The 24967-nt window shown below is 46.4% G+C and overlaps 1 protein-coding gene across 4 annotated transcripts in view; it reads left to right on the top strand.

Annotated features, from left to right (window-relative positions):
• sox6 (SRY-box transcription factor 6) overlaps positions 1-24967 on the top strand; it is a 144478-nt gene that overhangs the window by 117499 nt on the left and 2012 nt on the right. For all 4 annotated transcript variants that reach the window (XM_046345734.1, XM_046345737.1, XM_046345736.1 and 1 more), the window contains 3 exons: positions 10194-10299; positions 21923-22096; positions 24082-24298. In XM_046345734.1, coding sequence (XP_046201690.1) covers positions 10194-10299; positions 21923-22096; positions 24082-24298 — 497 coding nt within the window. The remainder of the gene's footprint in view (positions 1-10193; positions 10300-21922; positions 22097-24081; positions 24299-24967) is intronic.

Raw genomic sequence — 24967 nt, 5'->3', positions numbered from 1 at the left:
AGTCTTCAGTAAAGATTTAAAGGTTGAGACCGAGTTTGCGTCTCTCATATGGGTAGGCAGACCATTCCATAAAAATTGAGCTCTAGAGGAGAAAGCCCTGCCTCCAGCTGTTTGCTTAGAAATTCTAGGGAAAATTAGGAGGCCTGCGTCTTGTAACCCTAGCGACATGTAGGTATGTACGGCATGACCAAATCAGAGAGATAGGTAGGAGCAAGCCCATGTAATGCTTTGTAGGTTAGCAGTAAAACTTTGAAATCAGCCCTTGCCTTAACAGGAAGCCAGTGTAGGGAGGGTAGTACTGGAGTAATATAATAAAAAAATAGGTTCTAGTCAGGATTCTAGCAGCCATATTTAGCATTAACTGAAGTTTATTTAGTGCTTTATCCGGGTAGCTGGAAAGTAGAGCAATGCAGTAGTCTAACCTAGAAGTAACAAAAGCATGGATTATTATTTTTTTTTTCTGGACAGAAAGTTTCTGATTTTTGCAATGTTACGTATATGGAAAAAAGCTGTCCTTGAAACAGTCTTGATATGTTCGTCAAAAGAGAGATCAGGGTCCAGAGTAACGCGAGGTCCTTCACAGTTTGATTTGAGACGACTGTACAACCATTAAGATTAATTGTCAGATTCAACAGAAGATCTCTTTGTTTCTTGGGACCTAGAACAAGCATCTCTGTTTTGTCCGAGTTTAAAAGTAGAAAGTTTGCAGCCATCCTCTTCCTTATGTCTGAAACACAGGCTTCTAGCGAGGGCAATTTTGGGGCTTCACCATGTTTCATTGAAATGTACAACTGTGTGTCATCCTCATAGCAATGAAAGTTAACATTATGTTTTCGAATGACATCCCCAAGAGGTAAAATATATCGTGAAAACAATAGTTGTCCTAAAACAGAACCTTGACGAACACCGGAATTTACAGTTGATTTGTCAGATGACAAGCCATTCACAGAGACAAACTGATATCTTTCTGACAGATAAGATCTAAACCAGGCCAGAACATGTCCGTGTAGACCAATTTGGGTTTCCAATCTCTCCAAAAGAATGTGGTGATCGATGGTATCAAAAGCAGCACTAAGGTCTAGGAGCACGAGGACAGATGCATTTACCATCTTCATGAGTGCAGTCTCAGTGCTATGTTGTGGTCTTAAACCAGACTGAAGCATTTCGTATACATTGTTTGTCTTCAGGAAGGCAGTGAGTTGCTGCGCAACAGCCTTTTCTAAAATTCTTGAGAGGAATGGAAGATTCGATATAGGCCGATCGTTTTTTATATTTTCTGGGTCAAGGTTTGGCTTTTTCAAGAGAGGCTTTATTACTGCCACTTTTAGTGAGTTTGGTACACATCCGGTGGATAGAGAGCCGTTTATTATGTTCAACATAGGAGGGCCAAGCACTGGAAGCAGCTCTTTCAGTAGTTTAGTTGGAATAAGGTCCAGTATGCAGCTTGAAGATTTAGAGGCCATGATTATTTTCATCATTGTGTCAAGAGATATAGTACTAAAACACTTGAGTGTCTCTCTTGATCCTAGGTCCTGGCAGTGTTGTGCAGACTCAGGACAACTGAGCTTTGAAGGAATACGCAGATTTAAAGAAGAGTCCGTAATTTACTTTCTAATAATCATGATCTTATCCTCAAAGAAGTTCATGAATTTATTACTGCTGAAGTGAAAGCCATCCTCACTTGGGGAATGCTGCTTTTTAGTTAGCTTTGCGACAGAATCAAAAATACATTTCAGATTGTTCTTATTTTCCTCAATTAAGTTGGAAAATAGGATAATCGAGCAGCAGTAAGGGCTCTTCGATACTGCACGGTACCGTCTTTCCAAGCTAGTCGGAAGACTTCCAGTTTGGTGTGGCGCCATTTCCGTTCCAATTTTCTGGAAGCTTGCTTCAGAGCTCGGGTATTTTCTGTATATCAGGGAGCTAGTTTCTTGTGAGAAATGTTTTTAGTTTTTAGGGGTGCAACTGCATCTAGGGTATTGCGCAAGGTTAAATTAAGGTCCTCAGTTAGGTGGTTAACTGATTTTTGTCCTCCGACGTCCTTGGGTAGGCAGAGGGAGTCTGGAAGGGCATCAAGGAATCGTTGTGTTGTCTGTGAATTTATAGCACAGCACAACTTTTGATGCTCCTTGGTTGGGGTCTGAGCAGATTATTTGTTGCAATTGCAAACATAATAAAATGGTGGTCCGATAGTCCAGGATTATGAGGAAAAAACATTAAGATCCACAACATTTATTCCATGGGACAAAACTAGGTCCAGAGTATGACTGTGACAGTGAGTAGGTCCGGAGACATGTTGGACAAAACCCACTGAGTCGATGAGAGCACCCCTCCAGCTAAGATGGAGTCCTTCACTCCTAAGCAGGCCAGGCTTGGTCCTGTTTGTGGGTGAGTCCCAGAAAGAGGGCGAATTATCTTCAAATTCTATCTTTTGGGAGACTCTGCTGTAGAGTTGTGAGACTCTGCTGTAGAGCTCATCACTCCCCCTAACTGGGAGGGGGCCAGAGACAATTACTCGATGCCGACACATCTTTCTAGCTGATTTACACGCTGAAGCTATGTTGCACTTGGTGACCTCTGACTGTTTCATCCTAATATCGTTGGTTCTGATGTGGATAACAATATCTCTATACTCTCTACACTCGCCAGTTTTAGCTTTAGCCAGCACCATCTTCAGATTAGCCTTAACGTCGGTGGCCCTGCCCCCTGGTAAACAGTGTATGATCGCTGGATGATGTTTTAAGTCTAATACTGCAGTTAATGGTGTGCAATAAAAGCCTTTCCAAAAATGTTCCTTTTTGAAATATTTATCAAAAGGTATTATTGTCTGTAGAGGGCAATTACTTTGTTCCATTATTTATTTGCTCAGTGGATTCTTTTATCTAAAACAACTGAGAATGTGTACAATCAAATACAACAGGATCCATTTGCAACGCCTGGAATTGTCTCCTGCTATTAGCATAGCTAGCTAGAACTGGTAAAACTGTTAGGATTGGGTGTATTCATCTCCAGGTTGGAGATTTCATAGTTTGTCCTATACTATATGAACTGAGATACAGGAGAAAACAGGCCTCAGAGTCACTGATTCAGGTGTCACAGATTGGTGACATTCCCATAGCTATTGTCTTGCTTTAGATTCTTATAGCTCTTATCTTGGTTAATATTCCCATAGCTCTTGTCTTGGGTTATATTCCCATAGCTCTTGTCTTGGTTGATATTCCCATAGCTCTTGTCTTGGTTGATATTCCCATAGCTCTTGTCTTGGTTGACATTCCCATAGCTCTTGTCTTACTTTAGATTCTTAAAGCTCTTATCTTGGTTAATATTCCCATAGCTCTTGTCTTGGTTGATATTCCCATAGCTCTTGTCTTGGTTGATATTCCCATAGCTGTTGTCTTGGTTGATATTCCCATAGCTCTTGTCTTGGTTGATATTACCATAGCTCTTGTCTTGGTTGACATTCCCATAGCTCTTGTCTTGCTTTAGATTCTTATAGCTCTTATCTTGGTTAATATTCCCATAGCTCTTGTCTTGGTTGATATTCCCATAGCTCTTGTCTTGGTTGATATTCCTGTAGCTCTTGTCTGGGTTGATATTCCCATAGCTCTTGTCTTGGTTGATATTCCCATAGCTCTTGTCTTGGTTGATATTCCCATAGCTCTTGTCTTGGTTGATATTCCCATAGCTCTTGTCTTGGTTGACATTCCCATAGCTATTGTCTTGCTTTAGATTCTTATAGCTCTTATCTTGGTTAATATTCCCATAGCTCTTGTCTTGGTTGATATTCCCATAGCTCTTGTCTTGGTTGATATTCCCATAGCTCTTGTCTTGGTTGATATTCCCATAGCTCTTGTCTTGGTCTTGGTAGTACCCGCTGTTCACTGGAGGCTGTGTGTAAAGATACAATATATTCCTCTGCTGACATCTCCCAAACTGAAATCAAAGGGTGAAAGGCCAGTGTATTAACCTATTGAACTGCCCCTGTCCCCCTGACACCCCCTCCTCCCTACATTATTGATGAGTACAATATTCTCTTTCCCATGTTGTACAGCTCAGAGCCGAACATATTCAAATGGAGCATTGCTGGTGTTCCACAAAGTCCTGACTCCTAACCTTTTGCGAGTAGTAGAAATGCTCTTCTCTCTAATCTGTGTGTGTGTGTGTCTGTGTCTGTGTGTCTGTGTGTGTGTGTGTGTGTGTGTGTGTGTGTGTGTGTGTGTGTGTGTGTGTGTGTGTGTGTGTGTGTGTGTGTGTGTGTGTGTGTGTGTGTGTGTGTGTGTGTGTGTGTGTGTGTGTGTGTGTGTGTGTGTGTGTGTGTGTGTGTGTGTGTGTGTGTGTGTGCGTGTGTGCGTGTGTCGAGGTCCTATTCAGGCAAAGCCCTCACAAAGACTTTGAATATAATCTTGTCTGGTCTGCAGCCCTGGAAGCAATTTTCTGCTGCTTTTCGACTGCTGTCTTGGAAATTGCCAACCAAGGCTTTTTGGCTGCAATGTAAATCCCTGGCATACATGGGTTTGGCCGTCCAAATTAGATTATGTTCTGCTCCCAGTCACTGGCCATAGCCAGCAAGTGCCATTGTTGAGTATTGCTTACATTAATGCTTTGTCCTATTGTTCACATCTGTCAAAGGAATAAAAATAGTCTATGACTCTGAAAGAGGTTGTGGATGTGTGTGGGCGTCTGTCCCAGGCCAGGACTGAAACAATGCCACCCGCTCTCTTTTTCTCTCTTTCTGTCTTTCTGTCTCTCTGTCTGTCTCACCTCTCTCCAGAAAGACATCAAGGCCGCATCCCGGTTGGGCTGTTGGCTGAGCTAGTTCCCTTATTTTCCGTAGTTGCGGTGTAAAATGGGGAATTGCCAATACACTGCAGCCGCTCGAAAATGTTACTGGCCCTAGAGCTCTAGACCTGCAGAGAGAGCCACGCTCACTGTCGGCCGGGCCTCTGAGAGAACACGCCATAATGGGCCTGTTGTGCTCTGCTGCAGCATTGTTACAGTGGGCACATAACGGCTCCTGTGTCTGCCAGGTCACTCAGTTCACTCTCCATATTGTTGTGGTTATGGTACTATTGTGTTATTGTAAGCAGAGGGTTTGATAAGGCAGAGATGTGAGCCCAACTTAACGGTCCCCGGAGGAGGCAGTGAACAGTTCAGGGTCATTGAGAGCTGGAAACCCGTAAAAATACAACAGCAAATGATCTCAACCAGTGTGGAATAAAAAACCACAGGAGAGCTCTGTCAGAAAGGCCTTTACAGCACAGAGCAGAGATGGCAATGCATTAAATGCACCATTTGCAAATTAAGTTGAAAGGTCAGGTTTTGTGTGGCTGACTTGGTTCTCCTTCCAGAGGAAAAGAGAAGAACATCTCAGCCTGGTGTATGATAGTATATTCTGTCATTAAAAACAAACCAACAACTCTATCTGGCGTCCAGCCCGGATTACGGGTAGCAGTTAGCAGTCAGCTCCATAATTGAACTAAGATGCTACTCTGTGCTGCTCTCTTAATGAGGTGGTAGCCTGGTGCTGTCAGTAGAGGCTGGAGGACTCAGAGGACTGGATGTCTAGGGCAGTGGTCCATCTATGGCCTGAGTGATCCTGTGCCTGCCTTGGGGGATGAGGCCTGTGGAGCTTCTGCAGTGCAGGGCTGAGGCCCAGGGAGCAGGGGAAAAAGAGAGGCTGCATGAAAGAAACCCTTGGCTTACCACACCACTGGATGGGCTTAAGACGTAAATGGTTCAAAACTACCAACTACTGGAGAGCTGCAACATTATAAATAACATTGCAATTGGTTACAACTGAAATACAAAACAGATTGGGATGAGAAAACGGGATGTAACACCACTTCATGTTCAAAGAGCACTTTGTCTCCATCTTAGTCAGGGCAGGGCGCAAATTACAGAGTATTAGGCCCTCAAGGTCTCCTCTCTGGGTCATATGTGACCTTTGTGATGAGTGACAGCTGATACACAAAGCCTGCTATTGTGCTCAGATCAGAGAGCTGTGTGCTTCACCTCCCCATAGACCAGGTGTTTGAGCTGCAGCATATGCTGCGAGGCCCGCTTTCACAGACATGACAATAACAGTTATTCAACAGAATATTATGGCCTTTGTCAGTTGTCTTTTTTTTATCAAGGTATTAGCCCTATGCACCTGGGAAACCGAAAAAAGGAAATGACCAAACTCCATGGTTTACGCACCTGTCCTGCTTGATTTTCGTCAAGTAAAGCTTTTCAGTATCTTACAGAAGCAGTCCCTTTAACAGAAGAATAGTGGAGGACTTCTCTACTTTTTTTCACTTAAATCTAGACAATGTTTTCAGCTGTCCTTAATACCGGACCTTAAACAGGCTCTAACAATCCTTATTATCTTACAGTTGTATGGAGCAGACAATCCAAGGCCAGGCTATTTATAAAGGAGAGGGGCAGAAGTGGAGTGTCAGTGTGATGCGGAAATATAGGGTAGACACAGGCACAATGCACAGGGCCTCCTGCCTCTCTCTGCCTCTTCTTCTTCTTTCTTTACCACTGCCTCTAGCTGCCTCTGCCAGGGCTGCCCAGGCCCAGGATACGCCCTGTGGCTGTGGGCAGAGAAGCGGGCCTCCTGCACATGTTCTGTGGCCAGGCAGATTAAAGCCCTCTTCACAGTGCTGACATGGGCCTTCTCGGGTTCCACACTTCTCCAATGCTAAGCTAAGAAGTTCCACTGACTCTGCCATCCCTCGCCCTGCTCTGTTCTCTATGGCTATGGAATGACTTGACTGGGCAGCCATTTGCTATCGAACAAAATATGTTTGTAACCAAATTTGAGACAAAAAGAGCACTGGGCAGGGAGGAGGAGATTATTGTGGGTGGCTTTTTTTCCACTTGAGCTTGGAGCGCGTCGCTATAATTTGAGATGTGGGATGAGGGCTGCATGCTGAACTCATTTGAGGGAAGGACCTCTCGCTCGCCAGAGGCCGTGTTCAGAATGGGAGGGGAACAACTTGTACCATTTTATATTTTGTATTCTCTCTCTCTCCCTGCCCCTCTCTCATGTTCTCTCTTCTTCATTCCCTGCCTCTCCTTCGCTTGTGCATTTATTCTGTCAAGTTTAAAAACAATCTCTCCCCCTTTCACTCCCTGCATCTCTCTCTCTCTTCTTCTCCTTCTCTCTCTCTCTCTCTTTCTCTCTCCCTCTCTGTTTTTCTCTCACCCTCTCTCTCCTATCCCAGTTGTCCTATTCTTTTCTCCATTTGCTGAAGCTATGTGCTCTTGCCATCCTCACTACTGTACATTATACATGTCCTGTATAGTGGGCATGCAGCAGGCAGGCGGTGGTGAGCATACTGTACCGTCTCTCTGGACGGACGGAGGGCCATCGTCCCTGGATACCACCGCATGTCCTTCTGTGCCAGAGTGATCAGTAAAAATTTCATGACATCATAAAATAATAAAATGCCATTAATTTATCACAGCACTTGAAGCAGGGGTAGTAAAGTAGCATTAGTTCACTGAATATTTTCAAGCCTTGAAACAAAAAAGCCTGATGTTGTGCATATAATTTATCTCCATAATTATAACTGCAATTCTAATGCATGGACATAAATGATAAAGGTTATAAGCAATAAGTATATAAAACATACTGTATAAAATGTAATGGAAATTCATTGTAGCATATTGCACATATTTAGTCTAATGTTCATTAGCATTGCCAACACAGGGAAAGAGAAAGTCATATTTGTACAATGTTTAATAACCTTGTAACTGACATACAGTACAATCCAGCTACAGTAGAGTACAGCAGAGTACATAAGAATACAGTAACTCACATTAGACAACACATCCTAAATCAACCTGTTATAGGCCAATGTAACAATGATTGTTCATGTATCATCAGACTGTACAGAAGTTCTATTATATTTAATGATGTGGAGGTAATAACTTGTTCAACACTGGCCCCAGCTGACTGGTGCGGTAGCTGATCTCCCCTCTGTGTGATCACTGGGACTTTGTGGTGGAGAAAGGAGAAGTTTAGCGCTGAGCTAGTTGTTAATGAAAGTCTGATGGATGGCTCCTGTTACTCATCCCCTCAGCCCAACATGATGCTTAATGATCATGAGTTTATAAAAGGCCTTGATTGATCAGGAGGGGCCAGTGGAGTGGGGGGTGGGGGGGTAGACAGCTAATTTATTACACAGTTCCCCCAGAATGCTGAGTCCTCCCAGGCCCTCCCAGCAGAGAGGAGAGGACTGTCCATGTAGCATCCCATCCCAGGCCGCCATTGCCCGTCCGACTAATCGCACATCCATCAATTTGTCATCGGGCCGCTAGCCTCTTTCATTAAGTGCAATAATGTGGCTGGGTGATGAATACAGCAGTGTGTGTCGCTTCACACGGAGCGTGGCGCTGGGAAGGCATGGCGCTCTATCTTATCTTTACAAAGCGCCTTCTGCCCAGCGGGGACCAGCGCATATGTCATAATTAGAAAACACTTAAGTTAGCAAAGCCAAGGCAGATAGGCAGCCTCTAATCACAGGCCATAAGCAGGTGGTGGTTAATTGTAGATCAGAATCACTCAGATGTTGATACATAATGATGGCTCCTTGAAGCATGATGGTAAATTGCAGCACTCTCACTGTCTTTCACACACAGAGACACACACAGATACACACAGGGACACACACAGAGAGAGACATACTCTCTCTTTTTGAGGAATAGTTCTTGAATAAATAAAATGCCTCAGGATGATGGAAAAGACTTGAAGTGGAATTCAAATGTCTCAATTTGTCTTCTTGTAATCCTTTTCAGGTCTTCCTGGCCAATCAAAGGGAAACTGAAAGAGGAAAAATATTTCAGTAAATTGACAATGGATTTTTTTGTGACAATCAACAACAACAAAAATTATCTGAGAAATGAAAGAACAACTGTCTGTTTTCTTCTGGAAGAAATGCTTTTGATCAGGATGTTCTATGAAACTAAATCAAACAGCATTGTATTGCAGGTGATGTTCTGTATTAACCTCCAGAAGTGTAATGGTACATTATATTTTCTCTGATAGGAGAGAGGTATACAAGCTCCCATGTGGGTGGAAAAACAAGAACACAAACAAAAGAGTGAAAGCCCAGAAAACAGTGAAAGATTAATGTGTGTGTTGGTGTCGGTGTCTGTGTGTGTGGCAGGGGAGCTGTTAGCATTGTATAGGGAGCCCACCTGAGTGTCTGTACAAACTGCGTGTGATAGGCAACCTCAGAAAAGACACAGGAAGAGGAGGGGTACACATAGTGCAGAGATATAATGCTCACCCTGGGAGTAAAACAAACTCTCTTGGCTGAACCCTGGCAACATGCCTGCTTTTAGTGTCTTCCAGGCGAATCCGAGGGGGAGAGATTATTTGTGTCATGCCGAGTCAAAGTGTCCATCTCCTACTTGAGTCTTTAGAGAGGAAGACAGCCCTGTGCTAATGCCCTGCGCATTCACTGCCGAACTAGGTCATTTAACAATGGAGCGAGCAGCAGTCGGCACTCTCCCCCTGCATAATACATTAAGTGTAATGTGCAGCAACTATTCAGAGGGCCCCGAAAGCTGTTATTTTATTCTGTAAATGCACACGGACATGACGTTTAACATTGTCACAGGCGAGCGGAATGAACGGGTTTCATTGTGCGTCAAGTACAACATGATGCCAAGTTTAATCTGAGCATAAAGCGACATGACAAAAGGGAGAACACGGTGTGTTCTATAAAGCATGAGCCCTGAATACGTGATGGCTGCTGAGCTCTGGGCGCTAGTACCAGACAGACAGGGGGATGTACAGCAAAGATTACAGAGGGAAAACCTGAGCGCTGCAAAGAGAGGGCCCCAGTCCCTATTGTATGCCTGGGATCACAAAGTGTTCCTCTGTAACTCTATTACAGCACCCCTGGCTCCTACTGTCTCTACCTCCCTCCCGCATGTCAGACATTATAGCATCTGCTGAATGCAGGCAGGGATGGTAAAGGGAAGCTCTATCCACGTCCACAATGTCAAAGGAGCGCCTCTACAATAGAGCTCGCAGTTATTTCAAAGAAATACTGTGTTTCAGAAATGACTCATTCAGTTATTCTACTGATCAGCTATGATCTTGATATGGAAAGAGATGTACTGTATATGCAGCCATTTGTTCAGGTTCCTCATTGTCTCTCTCTCTCTTTCCTCTCTGTTTCTGTGTACTGTAGGAGCGGGCACACTTTGAGAGCCTTGGTCACCATCTTAGCAAACTGGGAGAGGATGGCAAAATTGGCCACAGAGTCATTGACCTCACCAGGCCAGAGGATCTGGATGGTAAGTACAGACTTCTCACCTATAGTTTTCCCTTTTCCCCATGCTGAAAAGCCATCCAGTCAGTTCTATGTAACGGTGAAATCTTCAGACTGCTGCCTGGATTCACCCCCCCACCAGTGCACAGTGTGTTCCTATAGTGGACCAGAGAGAGGTGAGGACTGCCAGAGCAGTAGACCAGGGGGAGCTGGGTTGGGGGAATAGTGGTGTTTGAAGGCGCCCACTGCTCCCTGGTTTTCACAGGTAGGTGAGGGAAGGACAGGGTGCCTGAGGACAAAGCTGGCCCTTCTCCAGGCCTGGCCCCGGCAGCCGCTGCGCTTGTTTGAGGTCCTGGGCACAGAGGTGTAAATTCGTGTAGCACCCGTGTGACAAAGCGTCATCTCCCTTTGTGGGCCTGGAGCGTAAACAGTGGCGAGGAATGCCTCGATGCGCCAACGTTTGTCTGACGTAAATATTTGTGTCAGTTTCCATGGCACTTCAGAGCCCCGAGCAGAGGGAAAATGAATCAGGCTCACCTTTAATAGCTGCAACATTCTCAAGATGGAGGGAGAGATATTTCTCAGGACAATACAAGAGCACTCGCCTCTTTAAGATCCCTTCTAAACGCCCTTTTAAAACATTTCCCACCAATTTCCCCATTTCCCAACATTCCCAACAAAATAATTACAACACACAACGTTTCACAAATTGTATGGTCTACCTCACATAAACCTGCTTGTTGACAAAGTCAAAGAACTGAAACATGAATGATTTATTTTGTCTGCTTTCACATCACACCCATAAATTCAGGATTAGAGGTGCAGTTAGTGGCCATAGAGGGATAGTTCCCACGTCGTCAACCGCAGCAGACTCTCCCACCCCTCTGGCCCTCAGGGCAGATGTTCTCTAGGTCCCCAGCCTCTCCCAGTTACCCCAGTGGGAACCTTTCTTCTGCGGCTACTGTGGAGTCAGGACAGGAGCAAGGCGCGCACCAGCCCCTGTCGTCAGGGATCAGTTGTGCCCTTTTATGTCCTGTGCAGGGCAGAGGGAAAGGCTAGCGCCAGATGCCTCTGGGAAGTGAGTTCGCAGCGGGCTGTGGATTAGGAGGAGGCAGGGAGGAGAGGAGAGGCAGGGCCCACGGAGGTCCTCTTCCCAGGGGGAGAGAGAGAGTGGTGGCCAGAAGCCAGAGACATGCACATAGCTCACTAACACAGTCACCATTTCATCTATCTCCACAAATATATCTGTCTGTTTCAACAGCACCACCAGATGAATGATGTGAACAGGGTTTTAACATGATGCCCACCACATTAAAGCCTCTTTTTATAACCGCAATCGGGTTACTTTGGAGAACAAGATCTGTGTTTACTTTTGAGGTTCTTGTTTGGAGGCATTATGTTGAGCAAATCTAAGAAAAGAGATGTTTACTATGAGAATGGATAGGATATAACAATTATAATAAGATTATTATTACTATTTACTTTAATTATTTGCCATTTTCCAAATAATTCATAGCTGTCAACAGCATTTTCAACCGCTTACCCAGTTGAGTGATTCCTTGAGGGAGAGCCAGGTACCACATGTAAATATGGTTCATTATTTTAAAGCGGGGACTTTTTGTCCTGCAACACGGTATTCCACAGCAGCACAGAGTGTACTGCAGACACCTTTCTGCTCCCCAACATGAGGAAAACTACTGCTAGTAGCTGAATATACCTGAACAGGCTGTAGCTGCTACCTAGTGACTGTAGGTCTGACAGGTCAGGGGTCAATTTCCCTACAGAGAAGAAACAGTGTTATTCAGAAGACCACTGTACAGCAGGCCTCGCTGCAGTTCACAGAAAGCTTTATGATGCTTAAACTAATATTGGCAAAGCATGCAGCAACCAAATTAACAGCTGCCAAAGTTCTAACGAGGGCCATTGGAAAATAGTGGCATGGTATGGGAATAGATAGAATTTACTTCATTTTGGAAGCCACGAGCCACATGCATCAGCTCACCGCAAAGTCATTAGGTATTTTTAAGCTCAGATGAAAAACATGAACAAATACCACAAAAGGCCTCAACCCAGCCTCTTTGTTCATTCACATATGGCTTGGAAGAAGTAGAATGACACGCGGGTTGTGTGTTCGTATAAAGCGTCGCAGAGAGGGTCCTGGGAGAACAAAGGGGGCGTTGAGAGATGCAGGGAGGCAGGAAACAAAGTTCATCTGAACGCACAGCACAATATCAGCCAAGGAGAAATAAGCGAGGCAGCTTGGCTAAGTGGAAATAGGCTAATAGGCTTCTTATGGGGTAGGAGGAACAGTAGTGTTGTACTTTTGTTGTACAGTAACAGACAGTGATGTTGTGTTCATTTGCCTTGGTAGCTCAGAGCTGTTGTTTATTATCAGATGATTGTTTTGAGAGGTTCATCTTGTTGTTTTCCTTCCTAACCAGAGGTTCATGTTGTTGTTTTCCTTCCTAACCAGAGGTTCATGTTGTTGTTTTCCTTCCTAACCAGAGGTTCATGTTGTTGTTTTCCTTCCTAACCAGAGGTTCATGTTGTTGTTTTCCTTCCTAACCAGAGGTTCATGTTGTTGTTTTCCTTCCAGAGGTTCATGTTGTTGTTTTCCTTCCTAACCAGAGGTTCATGTTGTTGTTTTCCTTGTTCATGTTGTTGTTTTCCTTCCTAACCAGAGAGGTTCATGTTGTTGTTTTCCTTCCTAACCAGAGGTTCATGTTGTTGTTTTCCTTCCTAACCAGAGGTTCATGTTGTTGTTTTCCTTCCTAACCAGAGGTTCATGTTGTTGTTTTCCTTCCTAATCAGAGGTTCATGGGAGTTATAGGCTGACTTGTATTGCCTTGAATAGCCCCATAGGAGGCTATGTGTTCGATCTCAAACTAGGTGGTTTAGACATAAGACCATATCAGTTACAACTGTAATATATTAGATCAATTAGGGTGTCCCTTTTTGAAGTTGGTTGATTCCCAAAACAATGAATTCAAATGGTTTTTGATGAAGGGATAAAACATTACATTTGCAAACGTTTACTTGATTCAGACAATTCAGACAATTCCCTTTATACAGTTCACGTTTAATTTCCAATAGTTCTGTTTTAATCATATAGGCCTATCCTTGGAGATCAGTGTGCGTGTGCCTGTGTGCCTGTGTGTGTCATTCCCATAGTCTGTTAGGACGGGGAGTTGGTTTTGCATTTTGTTGAGGGCCCAGAGACTGCATGTCAGCCCAGGTTGCCCAGGTTTTATTGATTCATACTGGAATAGTGAGATGTGAACAGGAATGCACCTTGCCCCACTTTAAGGCTGATAGCATGCGAGAGGAGATGGAGGAGACAAAAGTAAGAGTTATTCTGTGGCATGCAAGTGCTAACATGTCAGCTGTTAGTTCCTTTACACACATAGAAATGGAAGTATTCAAAGCATCCGACTGGCATGTTATTGTTTAATTAGCGGACTATGAACCACGGCTTGAATAGAGGCACTGAGCACTGCATGTGTCATATCTGTCCATACACTGCATGTGTCATATCTGTCCATGCATTGCCTGTGGGCTGATCCCCTCCCTTGGAGGGAGAGGCCCTATTGTCAGCAGTAAATACCTTTAGTCAGAGGTGTTTGATTTGATCCCACTGGGCGGGGAGCAGGGAGGGCTTGGCAGGTTGGAGTGATTGTTGCCTGCTCACTGAGGCAGACCCTCCTGAGCAGGTTCCGGGGTGACAGTCGGTGTTGCCGACTGAACAAAGCCAAGGGGGGGGGGGGGGGCAGCACAGGCTCTGCACAGGGTCCAGTGTGAACCTGCAGCACACAGGTGTCATAGGCTGCTGGGCTTCACTACACTCTCACCATGTTTTGCCTCTTTCTCTCTCCCCCTGTCTCCTTCTCCCCTACTCTCTCTCTCTCTCTCTCTCTCTCTCTCTCTCTCTCTCTCTCTCTCTCTCTCTCTCTCTCTCTCTCTCTCTCTCCCTCGCCCTCTCTGTCCCTCTCTCTCCCTACCCCCTTCTCTCTCTCTCCTTCTCTCTCTCCCTCTCTGTCACCCTCTCTCTGCCTCTATCCCCTTCCTCTCTCCTTCTCTCTCTCTCTCTCTCTCTCTCTCTCTCTCTCTCTCTCTCTCTCTCTCTCTCTCTCTCTCTCTCTCTCTCTCTCTATCCCTATCCCCCTCTCTCTCCCTCTCTCTCTATCCCCCTCCTTCTCTCCAACCCTCTCCCTCACTGTCTCTCTCCCTCACTATCTCTCTCCCTCCCTCCCTCCCTCACTCTCTCTCTCTCTCTCTCTCTCTCTCTCTCTCTCTCTCTCTCTCTCTCTCTCTCTCTCTCTCTCTCTTATACTGCTCATCTTCAGTGTCTGTGGGAGAGACAAATTAAAAGCAGATTCTCATATCACTCCGTCACATTGAGCTGCAGGCCTCATGAATCACAATCAATTCGATTAAGCAGCCTTCCCCTGTTCCCCCTCGCCCCCCTTCCCAGCCCCAACCCTGGGGCCTGCCCTGTCACTGCTAAACATCTGTATTTATTTACACAATCACACACCTAACTAACTGCTTCCCCAACGTGCCGCTCCCCGAAAAAAAAATCAATTAATGCTTGTTTGTAAATGTCAGAACAGTGTTTAGTGTTTTATTGGAGAGAAAACAGCATTGTTGTAAATTGCATGTTACCGTTGTGGGGTGATGCTTGGTGAGCTTTAGGTCCTGCTGCTGCTGCCAGCTCTCTCAGTGGCTGCTGCTGCTTCTGATTAGGACACATCATGATAACCCTGCAGGGCCAATGAGGGGGGGCAGGGACCTCCCATGTGACCATACACAAGCACTGTGGCAGGGACGGATGCGGTCCTTTGTCCCAATGGATTGGTAGCATCTAGCAGCTCTTAGCAACCTCCTTCTAGCCCAGGGTCAGGCTCATTTCTGCTCCCAGCTCCAACACTGACAGACAGAGCTCTGAGCCCTGAGCTGGTTCTGAATCTGGGTCTGCTTAGCCCGTCAACACTCCGTTCCACACTCACACAAAGCCACCAGGATGTTATAATACTGTTTAGAGGAGCCATAGATTTCCCTTTCATGGCCTGCTGGTGTAGATACGAACTGGAGAAGAAGTGCTCCTCCTCGTCTTCCGCCTGGCGAACCAGAACCCAGGGCTTCACGGGCCTCATCTCTAATGAACTGATTGAAGTGGTTTGTTTCCTGGCGCTGGTGTCAGGGTGGCGGGCCGTGTTGTGTCCCCCTCCTCGTAAGAGGCTCACCTCTGCCCGTATGCATGCATGCCAGTATATAAATTGCTGAATCAGTGTCAGTGGCAGAGTAATGGCACGGGGGGCATCGTAAATTAGAGCGAGCGATCCCAAGGCGCAGACACTGGCTGTCGTGTCTGAGTGAGCACTACGCTCCTGCCCTAATGAATACCTTCATCTGGCCCGGCAGTCAGCAGATTGGCCTACGTTGATGGATACTGTCAGCCCCACGCCACACCACATTTCATTGCACAATAAACATGGCTGTCAAAACCAAACAAAGTGAAATCAATTCATCCTGTACAGTGAGTGCGTGCTAAATGAAATGAATGTACTGTGGGGACGGTGGCAGCAGAGGTAGTGTATTATTCCTGAATCCTGACGGCGTAAAGACATATAGTGGGGCAAAAAAGTATTTAGTCAGCCACCAATTGTGCAAGTTCTCCCACTTAAGAAGATGAGAGAGGCCTGTAATTTTCATCATAGGTACACTTCAACTATGACAGACAAATCCAGAAAATCACATTGTAAGATTTTTTATGAATTTATTTGCAAATTATGGTGGAAAATAAGTATTTGGTCATCTACAAACACGCAAGATTTCTGGCTCTCACAGACCTGTAACTTCTTCTTTAAGAGGCACCTCTGTCTTCCACTCGTTACCTGTATTAATGGCACCTGTTTGAACTTGTTCTCAGTATGTTATCAGACACCTGTCCACAGCTTCAAACAGTCACACTCCAAACTCCACTATGGCCAAGACCAAAGAGCTGTCAAAGGACACCAGAAACAAAATTGTAGACCTGCACCAGGCTGAGGAGACTGAATCTGCAATAGGTAAGCAGCTTGGTTTGAAGAAATCAACTGTGGGAGCAATTATTAGGAAATGGAAGACATACAAGACCACTGATAATCTCCCTCGTTCTGGGGCTCCACGCAAGATCTCACCCCCTGGGGTCAAAATGATCACAAGAACCACACGGGGGGACCTAGTGAATGACCTGCAGAGAGCTGGGACCAAAGTAACAAAGCCTACCATCAGTAACACACTACGCCGCCAGGGACTCAAATCCTGCAGTACCAGACATGTCCCCCTGCTTAAGCCAGTACATGTCCAGGCCCGTCTGGAGTTTGCTAGAGAGCATTTGGATGATCCAGAAGAAGATTGGGAGAATGTCATATGGTCAGATGAAACCAAAATATAACTTTTTGGTAAAAACTCAACTCGTCGTGTTTGGAGGACAAAGAATGCTGATTTGCATCCAAAGAACACCATACCTATTATGAAACATGGGGGTGGAAACATCATGCTTTGGGGCTGTTTTTCTGCAAAGGGACCAGGCAGGACTTCTGATCCGTGTAAAGGAAAGAATGAATGGGGCCATGTATCGTGAGATTTTGAGTGAAAACCTCCTTCCATCAGCAAGGGCATTGAAGATGAAACGTGGCTGGGTCTTTCAGCATGACAATGATCCCAAACACACCGCCAGGGCAACGAAGGAGTGGCTTCTTAAGAAGCATTTCAAGGTCCTGGAGTGGCCTAGCCAATCTCCAGATCTCAACCCCATAGAAAATCTTTGGTGAGAGTTGAAAGTCCGTGTTGCCCAGCAACAGCCCTAAAACATCACTGCTCTTGAGGAGATCTGCATGGAGGAATGGGCCAAAATACCAGCAACAGTGAGTGAAAACCTTGTGAAAACTTACAGAAAACGTTTCACCTCTGTCATTGCTAACAAAGGGTATATAACAAAGTATTGAGATAAACTTTTGTTATTGACCAAATACTTATTTTCCACCATTATTTGCAAATAAATTCATTAAAAATCCTACAATGTGATTTTCTGGATTTTTTCCCCCTCATTTTGTCTGTCATAGTTGAAGTGTACCTATGATGAAAATTACAGGCCTCTCTCATCTTTTTAAGTGGGAGAACTTGCACAGTTGGTGGCTGACTAAATACTTTTTGCCCCACTGTATATACTTTTCTCAACCAGGCACGTGTACAGGTATGTGTGTGTTAAAGGGTATATTTCGAGATTTTTTTACAATGATGCCTTTTATCTACTTCCCCAGAGTCAGATGGACTAGTGGATACCATTTGTATGTCTCTGTGTCCAGTAGGAAGGAAGTTAAAGGTAGTTTTGCGAGCCAATGCTAACTAGCGTCAGCTAGCAGATACCCATGGACATCCAGTCATTACGTTAGCAATTGTGCTAGCGCTAGTTAGCAACTTCCATCAAACTGCACCCAGAGACATAAAAAGGGCATCCACAAGTTCATCTGACTCTGGGGAAGTAGATAAGGGGCATTGCCAAAATCCTGAACTATTCCTTTAAGGAGAGATAGTAGGTGTGAGAGTTTTTTTTTGTCTTGTGTGTCTGTTGAGAAATAGGCTTTTTACCTGAAGTTGGAGAAGAAAGGCTGGGCTCTAGAAGAGCTTGTTGACCGGGGTCTCTCCCCAGGGCTCTGAAGGAGGATGATCATATGAACAGTATGGTGCAGGCCAGTCTGAGACAGTCTATATCCATCAATGCACAGTGCAGAGTAGGCAGATGAGAGCGGGTCTAACCGTCAGATGCCTGATATGACTGTGGCTCTGAGAATGTTGCCTGGCGGAGGCTAAATGACAAGAGCTGAGTCCCCAGGGCTCTGGCTGATGTACCGTGACGGTGTGAAGAGGCAAATTGCACTGGCCTCCCAGATAAAGGGAAGCCTTTCTGGATCATAAATGTGTCGGTATGACTGTTAAACATGAGCTGGTGTAAATGGACTTGGAGGCCCTATATGGAGGCACAGCCCAGCGGGGGCCTGGGAGAATAAGGCCTCCTGCTGGAAGTTCGGACCCCAGCCTAAGTCACCCCTGAGTCCCAGCCAAGCCTCAGCCGAGTCCCAGGTCTCGCTCCTAGAGATCAGGCCTACCACCACAGGACCTCCATCCCCTTATCAGTCTGGACATGGCTGTCCACCCCCAGCCCAGCAGGACGTGTGTGTGTGTGTGTGTGTGTGTGTGTGTGTGTGTGTGTGTGTGTGTGTGTGTGTGTGTGTGTGTGTGTGTGTGTGTGTGTGTGTGTGTGTGTGTGTGTGTGTGTGTGTGTGTGTGTGTGTGTGTGTGTGTGTGTGTGTGTGTGTGTGTGTGTGTGTGTGTGTGTGTGTGTGTGTGCGTGCGTGCGCATGTGTGCATGTGTGTTGTCTCTCACCTGCTGTTTCCTTAAACAGTCTCCTATAGATAGTTAAAGCTCTATCTAAAGTTGAGCCAGTCCTCTTCTCTCCATGTCTTACTTCAGGGCGTATCTCTGCACTGTGCTGAACAGAGCCAGTGAATGAGTCTGTGGATAGTGAATTAATCACAGAGAAGCACTACACTCCATTACTCATTAACAGTTGGATTTTGTTGATCAACTGAAATAATACTAGAAATCAAAGTGCAGGTAACGTGTGCCAAGATGGAGGGCTAGTAGAAGATCCTAATGAGAACACTTCACATGTGGATGATGAAATATGCATGAGTCATCCTAAGCTTTCCTTTCCAGATTTTGGATCATTAAAGATGGATGGTAGCATATGGAAAGCTTTTTTTGTCTTATTTTTCAAGTCTTGTTTATCAACATGTTTTTGTTTGTTTAAATATTCATACGGCTTTTATTTAATTCTTTCACATCTTACATATAAAAGGAAGCAAATGGGAGGGGGCTTAAGAAGAAGAATGTTATATTAAGCACTTGGCAGAGTCTCTTCCCTCCTTGATTGTATTTTTCTTAGAAGGACTGCCTCACGCTCCATATTTGTTATTTAAGTTGGCATTCGTGCTTGTTTTAAAGAAACTTCTGGAACTTCAGTTTGAAACGTATGGGGCTGAATATAGAAGTGTGAATGCTTGTCGAGCCCCAGACAAAATATTTAACAGGCATTTAAGTCATGGTTCTCTTCTTTTGGGTTTGGATATATGTTGATCCGTAGGGTGGCTCCCCTGCTCTCACAATGTCCCCTTGTTCTACATTCAAAACATGGTCGTAAAATCCAGTTGTCAGAGCCAGTCTGGTCCAGTGGAAAGGAACCTTGAGAACTCAATTTCCTTCACCTTGTAGTGTAGCACCAACCCTACCTCTGGTCTGGTCTCAGTCCAGCACCAACCCTACCTCTGGTCTGGTCTCAGTCCAGCACCAACCCTACCTCTGGTCTGGTCTCAGTCCAGCACCAACCCTACCTCTGGTCTGGTCTCAGTCCAGCACCAACCCTACCTCTGGTCTGGTCTCAGTCCAGCACCAACCCTACCTCTGGTCTGGTCTCAGTCCAGCACCAACCCTACCTCTGGTCTGGTCTCAGTCGAGCACCAACCCTACCTCTAGTCTGGTCTCAGTCCAGCACCAACCCTATCTCTGGTCTGGTCTCAGTCCAGCACCAACCCTACCTCTGGTCTGGTCTCAATCCAGCACCAACCCTACCTCTGGTCTGGTCTCAGTCCAGCACCAACCCTACCCCTGGTCTGGTCTCAGTCCAGCACCAACCCTACCTCTGGTCTGCTCTCAGTCCAGCACCAACCCTACCTCTGGTCTGGTCTCAGTCCAGCACCAACCCTACCTCTGGTCTGGTCTCAGTCCAGTACCAACCCTAGCCCTGGTCTGGTCTCAGTCCAGCACCAACCCTACCCTACCTCTGGTCTGGTCTCAGTCCAGTACCAACCCTAGCCCTGGTCTGGTCTCAGTCCAGCACCAACCCTAGCCCTGGTCTGGTCTCAGTCCAGCACCAACCCTACCTCTGGTCTGGTCTCAGTCCAGTACCAACCCTAGCCCTGGTCTGGTCTCAGTCCAGTACCAACCCTATCCTACCTCTGGTCTGGTCTCAGTCCAGCACCAACCCTACCCTACCCCTGGTCTGGTCTCAGTCCATCTCCAGCACCAACCCTACCCTATCCCTGGTCTGGTCTCAGTCCAGCCCCAGCACCAACCCTACCTCTGGTCTGTTCTCAGTCCAGCACCAACCCTACCCTACCCCTGGTCTGGTCTCAGTTCAGCTCCAGCACCAAACCTACCCTAGCCCTGGTCTGGTCTCAGTCCAGCACCAACCCTACCTCTGGCCTGGTCTCAGTCCAGCACCAACCCTACCTCTGGTCTGGTCTCAGTCCAGCACCAACCCTATCTCTGGTCTGGTCTCAGTCCAGCACCAACCCTACCTCTGGTCTGGTCTCAATCCAGCACCAACCCTACCTCTGGTCTGGTCTCAGTCCGGCACCAACCCTACCTCTGGTCTCAGTCTAGCACCAACCCTACCCCTGGTCTGGTCTCAGTCCAGCACCAACCCTACCTCTGGTCTGGTCTCAGTCTAGCACCAACCCTACCTCTGGTCTGGTCTCAGTCCAGCACCAACCCTACCTCTGGTCTGGTCTCAGTCCAGCACCAACCCTACCTCTGGTCTGGTCAGTCCAGTACCAACCCTAGCCCTGGTCTGGTCTCAGTCCAGCACCAACCCTACCCTACCTCTGGTCTGGTCTCAGTCCAGTACCAACCCTAGCCCTGGTCTGGTCTCAGTCCAGCACCAACCCTAGCCCTGGTCTGGTCTCAGTCCAGCACCAACCCTACCTCTGGTCTGGTCTCAGTCCAGTACCAACCCTAGCCCTGGTCTGGTCTCAGTCCAGTACCAACCCTACCCTACCTCTGGTCTGGTCTCAGTCCAGCACCAACCCTACCCTACCCCTGGTCTGGTCTCAGTCCATCTCCAGCACCAACCCTACCCTATCCCTGGTCTGGTCTCAGTCCAGCCCCAGCACCAACCCTACCTCTGGTCTGTTCTCAGTCCACCACCAACCCTACCCTACCCCTGGTCTGGTCTCAGTTCAGCTCCAGCACCAACCCTACCCTACCCCTGGTCTGGTCTCAGTCCAGCCCCATCACCAACCTGTCCCTACCCCTGGTCTGGTCTCAGTCCAGCACCAACCCTACCCCTGGTCTGGTCTAAGTCCATCCCCAGCACCAACTCTACCTCTGGTTTGGTCTCAGTCCAGCTCCGGCACCAACCCTACCCTACCCCTGGTCTGGTCTCAGTCAAGCACCAACCCTACCGTACCCCTGGTCTGGTCTCAGTCCAGCACCAACCCTACCCTAAACCTGGTCTGGTCTCAGTCCAGCATCAACACTACCCCTGGTCTGGTCTCAGTCCAGCCCCATCACCAATCCTACCCTACCCCTGCTCTAGTTGGATCCCAGTCCAGCCCCAGTCTCAGCCCCAGTCTCAGTCTCAGTAGTAGTGATGACAGCCCATTGGGTATGGGGGGTTGAACGTGGCTCGTGGCAGTTGATTAATTGCTCGCCTCGCTCTCTCTTTTCCTTCTTGTTCCTACTCTGGTGTTTCCAGGGTGGAAAGCTCTGAATGGCTCTGGTACCGGAGCAGATAAACCACAACAGTATTATTGTTGGCCTACAGGAGGTGCCAGCACAGCCGAGGCACGGGTCTACAGAGAAGCCCGGGGGAGGAACAGCAACGAGCCCCACATCAAGAGACCCATGAACGCCTTCATGGTGTGGGCCAAAGATGAGCGCCGCAAGATCCTCCAAGCCTTCCCAGACATGCACAACTCCAACATCAGCAAGATCCTGGGTAAGCCTTTCTTCTTTCTCTCTCTCTCTTCCAGCCATACCTCTCTCCTTCATCCAGCCATTACAGAGTCTGTTACAGTCTGTTAGCCTTCCTGTGTTAGATTATGTTTAAAAAAAACATCAGACCAAGTTGGAAGGAACAGGATCGGATTTGGTCAGAAAGTCAGGAAACTGGCATGAAAAAAAAATGAAAATATATATTTTTATAGGTTTGTTGAAATTAGCATTCTTAGGGTTGTCAATGGGAATTTTGTCTCTCCCACAGACGCTGACAAAACAGTTCTTATAGGCTTGATACAATCTGTTTATTATTCAATTATGTTGTATGCTTTCGTTAAAATTAAATGTTCCCTATTAAGCACAATGAATTGAAACCATAGCAAAAGCCCAAAAGCGTCTTCCCTTTTGAAAAGCCTGGTGTAGTGTAATCCTCCTCAACAGTCCCTCTCTCTCGCTCTCTCTCTCTCTCTCTCCCACAAATCTCCCCTCAGCTGGGTATAAACACTAGGCTGTTTAGCTGTTGGCAATAGTCATAAACGTGTAGTGTTTAAACCACTATGTTAACAACAAGAAGAAACAGAAAGCCATTCATGAAACAGTGGAACACTGTGGAGGCAAATTGCCTGGCGGACAGAATCTAACACGTTACTGTTCGTGATGTGAGACCCAGCGGTCTGGCGGACCAGAGCTGAAATCTACAGTCGTTCATTAACACGTTACTGTTCGTGATGTGAGACCCAGTGGTCTGGCGGTCCAGAGCTGAAATCTACAGTCGTTCATTAACACGTTACTGTTCGTGACGTGAGACCCAGCGGTTTGGCGGTCCAGAGCTGAAATCTACAGTCGTTCATTAACACGCTACTGTTCGTGACGGGAGACCCAGCGGTCTGGCGGTCCAGAGCTGAAATCTACAGTCGTTCATTAACACGTTACTGTTCGTGACGGGAGACCCAGCGGTCTGCCGGTCCAGAGCTGAAATCTATAGTCGTTCATTAACACGTTACTGTTCGTGATGTGAGACCCAGCGGTCTGGCGGTCCAGAGCTGAAATCTACAGTCGTTCATTAACACGTTACTGTTTGTGATGTGAGACCCAGCGGTCTGGCGGTCCAGAGCTGAAATCTACAGTCGTTCATTAACACGTTACTGTTCGTGATGTGAGACCCAGCAGTCTGGCGGTCCAGAGCTGAAATCTACAGTCATTCATTAACACGTTACTGTTCGTGACGGGAGACCCAGCGGTCTGGCGGTCCAGAGCTGAAATCTACAGTCATTCATTGATATGTAGAAAATATTTTTCTCCGTATAAAAAAGTCAGGTTTTTCCAACTGCACATTTGATTCAGACAGGGTATAACTTAAAACCTTTGTAACAGTTTTAATATCTTAATGACTTTTATGCTCATTTAGGTGTGTTCAATTAATCTAGTGTGCTCTGTGCCCGCTGAAGCCCACTGTGGTTAATACCTGTCTATGTGGACATAAACATTTGTAGCCCGGTACCAGTGGGAGTGGGGGGTGAGGCGGGGGGTGGTGTGTTGTCTGATTCGCCACAGTGGCTCAATCAGCCCTGGCTTACAGACGGATTTACCGCCACGTCACTGCCGTCAGTGTTTGTCATGAAAAATGACAGTGGTTAAATGGGTCTCGTCCCCACTGCACTGAGAGTCAATAGATCACAGCTTTTAAAAGTGGCGTCACCCAGGTAGGAGCAGGACACACTAGAGATCAGCTAGAGGCTATTTACAGGCCTGGTGTAGTTCCTGTTAACTCACCCACATCCCAGCCACTGGCTTTATGGGTTTATATGGTTACTACAGAGACCACAAAATAATATACTGTATCCACAATGGAATCTCCTATTTGCATTGATATATCTATTGAGTCTTATTAACTAATTATTCCAAAGTCCTTTTTACACCTCTGTAGTGAAAATGTACGTTCAAAGTGTATGTTTTACTTATATCTGTGTGTCTGCTGTGTTACAGGCTCCCGCTGGAAGTCTATGACCAACCAGGAGAAGCAGCCGTTCTATGAGGAACAGGCCCGTCTCAGTAAGATCCACCTGGAGAAGTACCCCAACTACAAGTACAAGCCCCGGCCCAAGAGGACCTGCATCATCGACGGGAAGAAGCTCCGCATCGGCGAGTACAAGCAGATGATGCGCTCGCGACGGCAAGAGATGAGGCAGTTCTTCACTGTGGGGTAGGTGCACAGTGAAGAACGCCAGGCTTAGAGCACAGGCGCGACACACACACGTAGACACACAGCTAAATGACTATTCTGAAATCAGTTGGCCTTTTGCCTGAGAACAGACTCTCTCTTCACTGTGCTTACACTAAAGATTGTTGTAGTGTGTCTGTAACTTGTCACACTAAGCCCCTGACCTTCGAATCAACCCATTTCATCAACCCATTAAATCATGTATGTTATACAGCCCTCAGAATAGATGAATAATGTTTGAACTACTTTCCCTTTTCCGTAAAAAGAAAACGTGTTGTTTTTTTCTCCACGTGTAGTGATGACGGTGGTGATAGTTCGTCGTACGCAATTTCCAACCGGTTTGCGGAGCATTAATGAAACCCCAAGTCAAACACGTTTCCTCATCCACTTTACTGTCAAGTGTTTTTTAATAGTAGTGATTTATCAATTTGAGACAATAGCCGACTGCAATAGCAGAGAAAGAGATGCCGACAGTATTACAGGATATAAAGCATAAGAAGAGGTTTACAGAGGCCTGGAGGGCAGCTGTCTGAAGCTTAACTTCCTAGTTTACTGCGTGTGGTCAGTAAGGAGAAGGCTTCTCCAGGTGTTCCCTCATCACCCGTAAGCTATACGATCACTGGAGTATCAATCACTGCTAAAACACCAGAT

This window comes from Oncorhynchus gorbuscha, linkage group LG04 (genome assembly GCF_021184085.1).
Source record: "Oncorhynchus gorbuscha isolate QuinsamMale2020 ecotype Even-year linkage group LG04, OgorEven_v1.0, whole genome shotgun sequence".
Lineage (NCBI taxonomy): Eukaryota > Metazoa > Chordata > Actinopteri > Salmoniformes > Salmonidae > Oncorhynchus > Oncorhynchus gorbuscha.
This window is presented reverse-complemented; position numbering and strand designations above follow the sequence as displayed.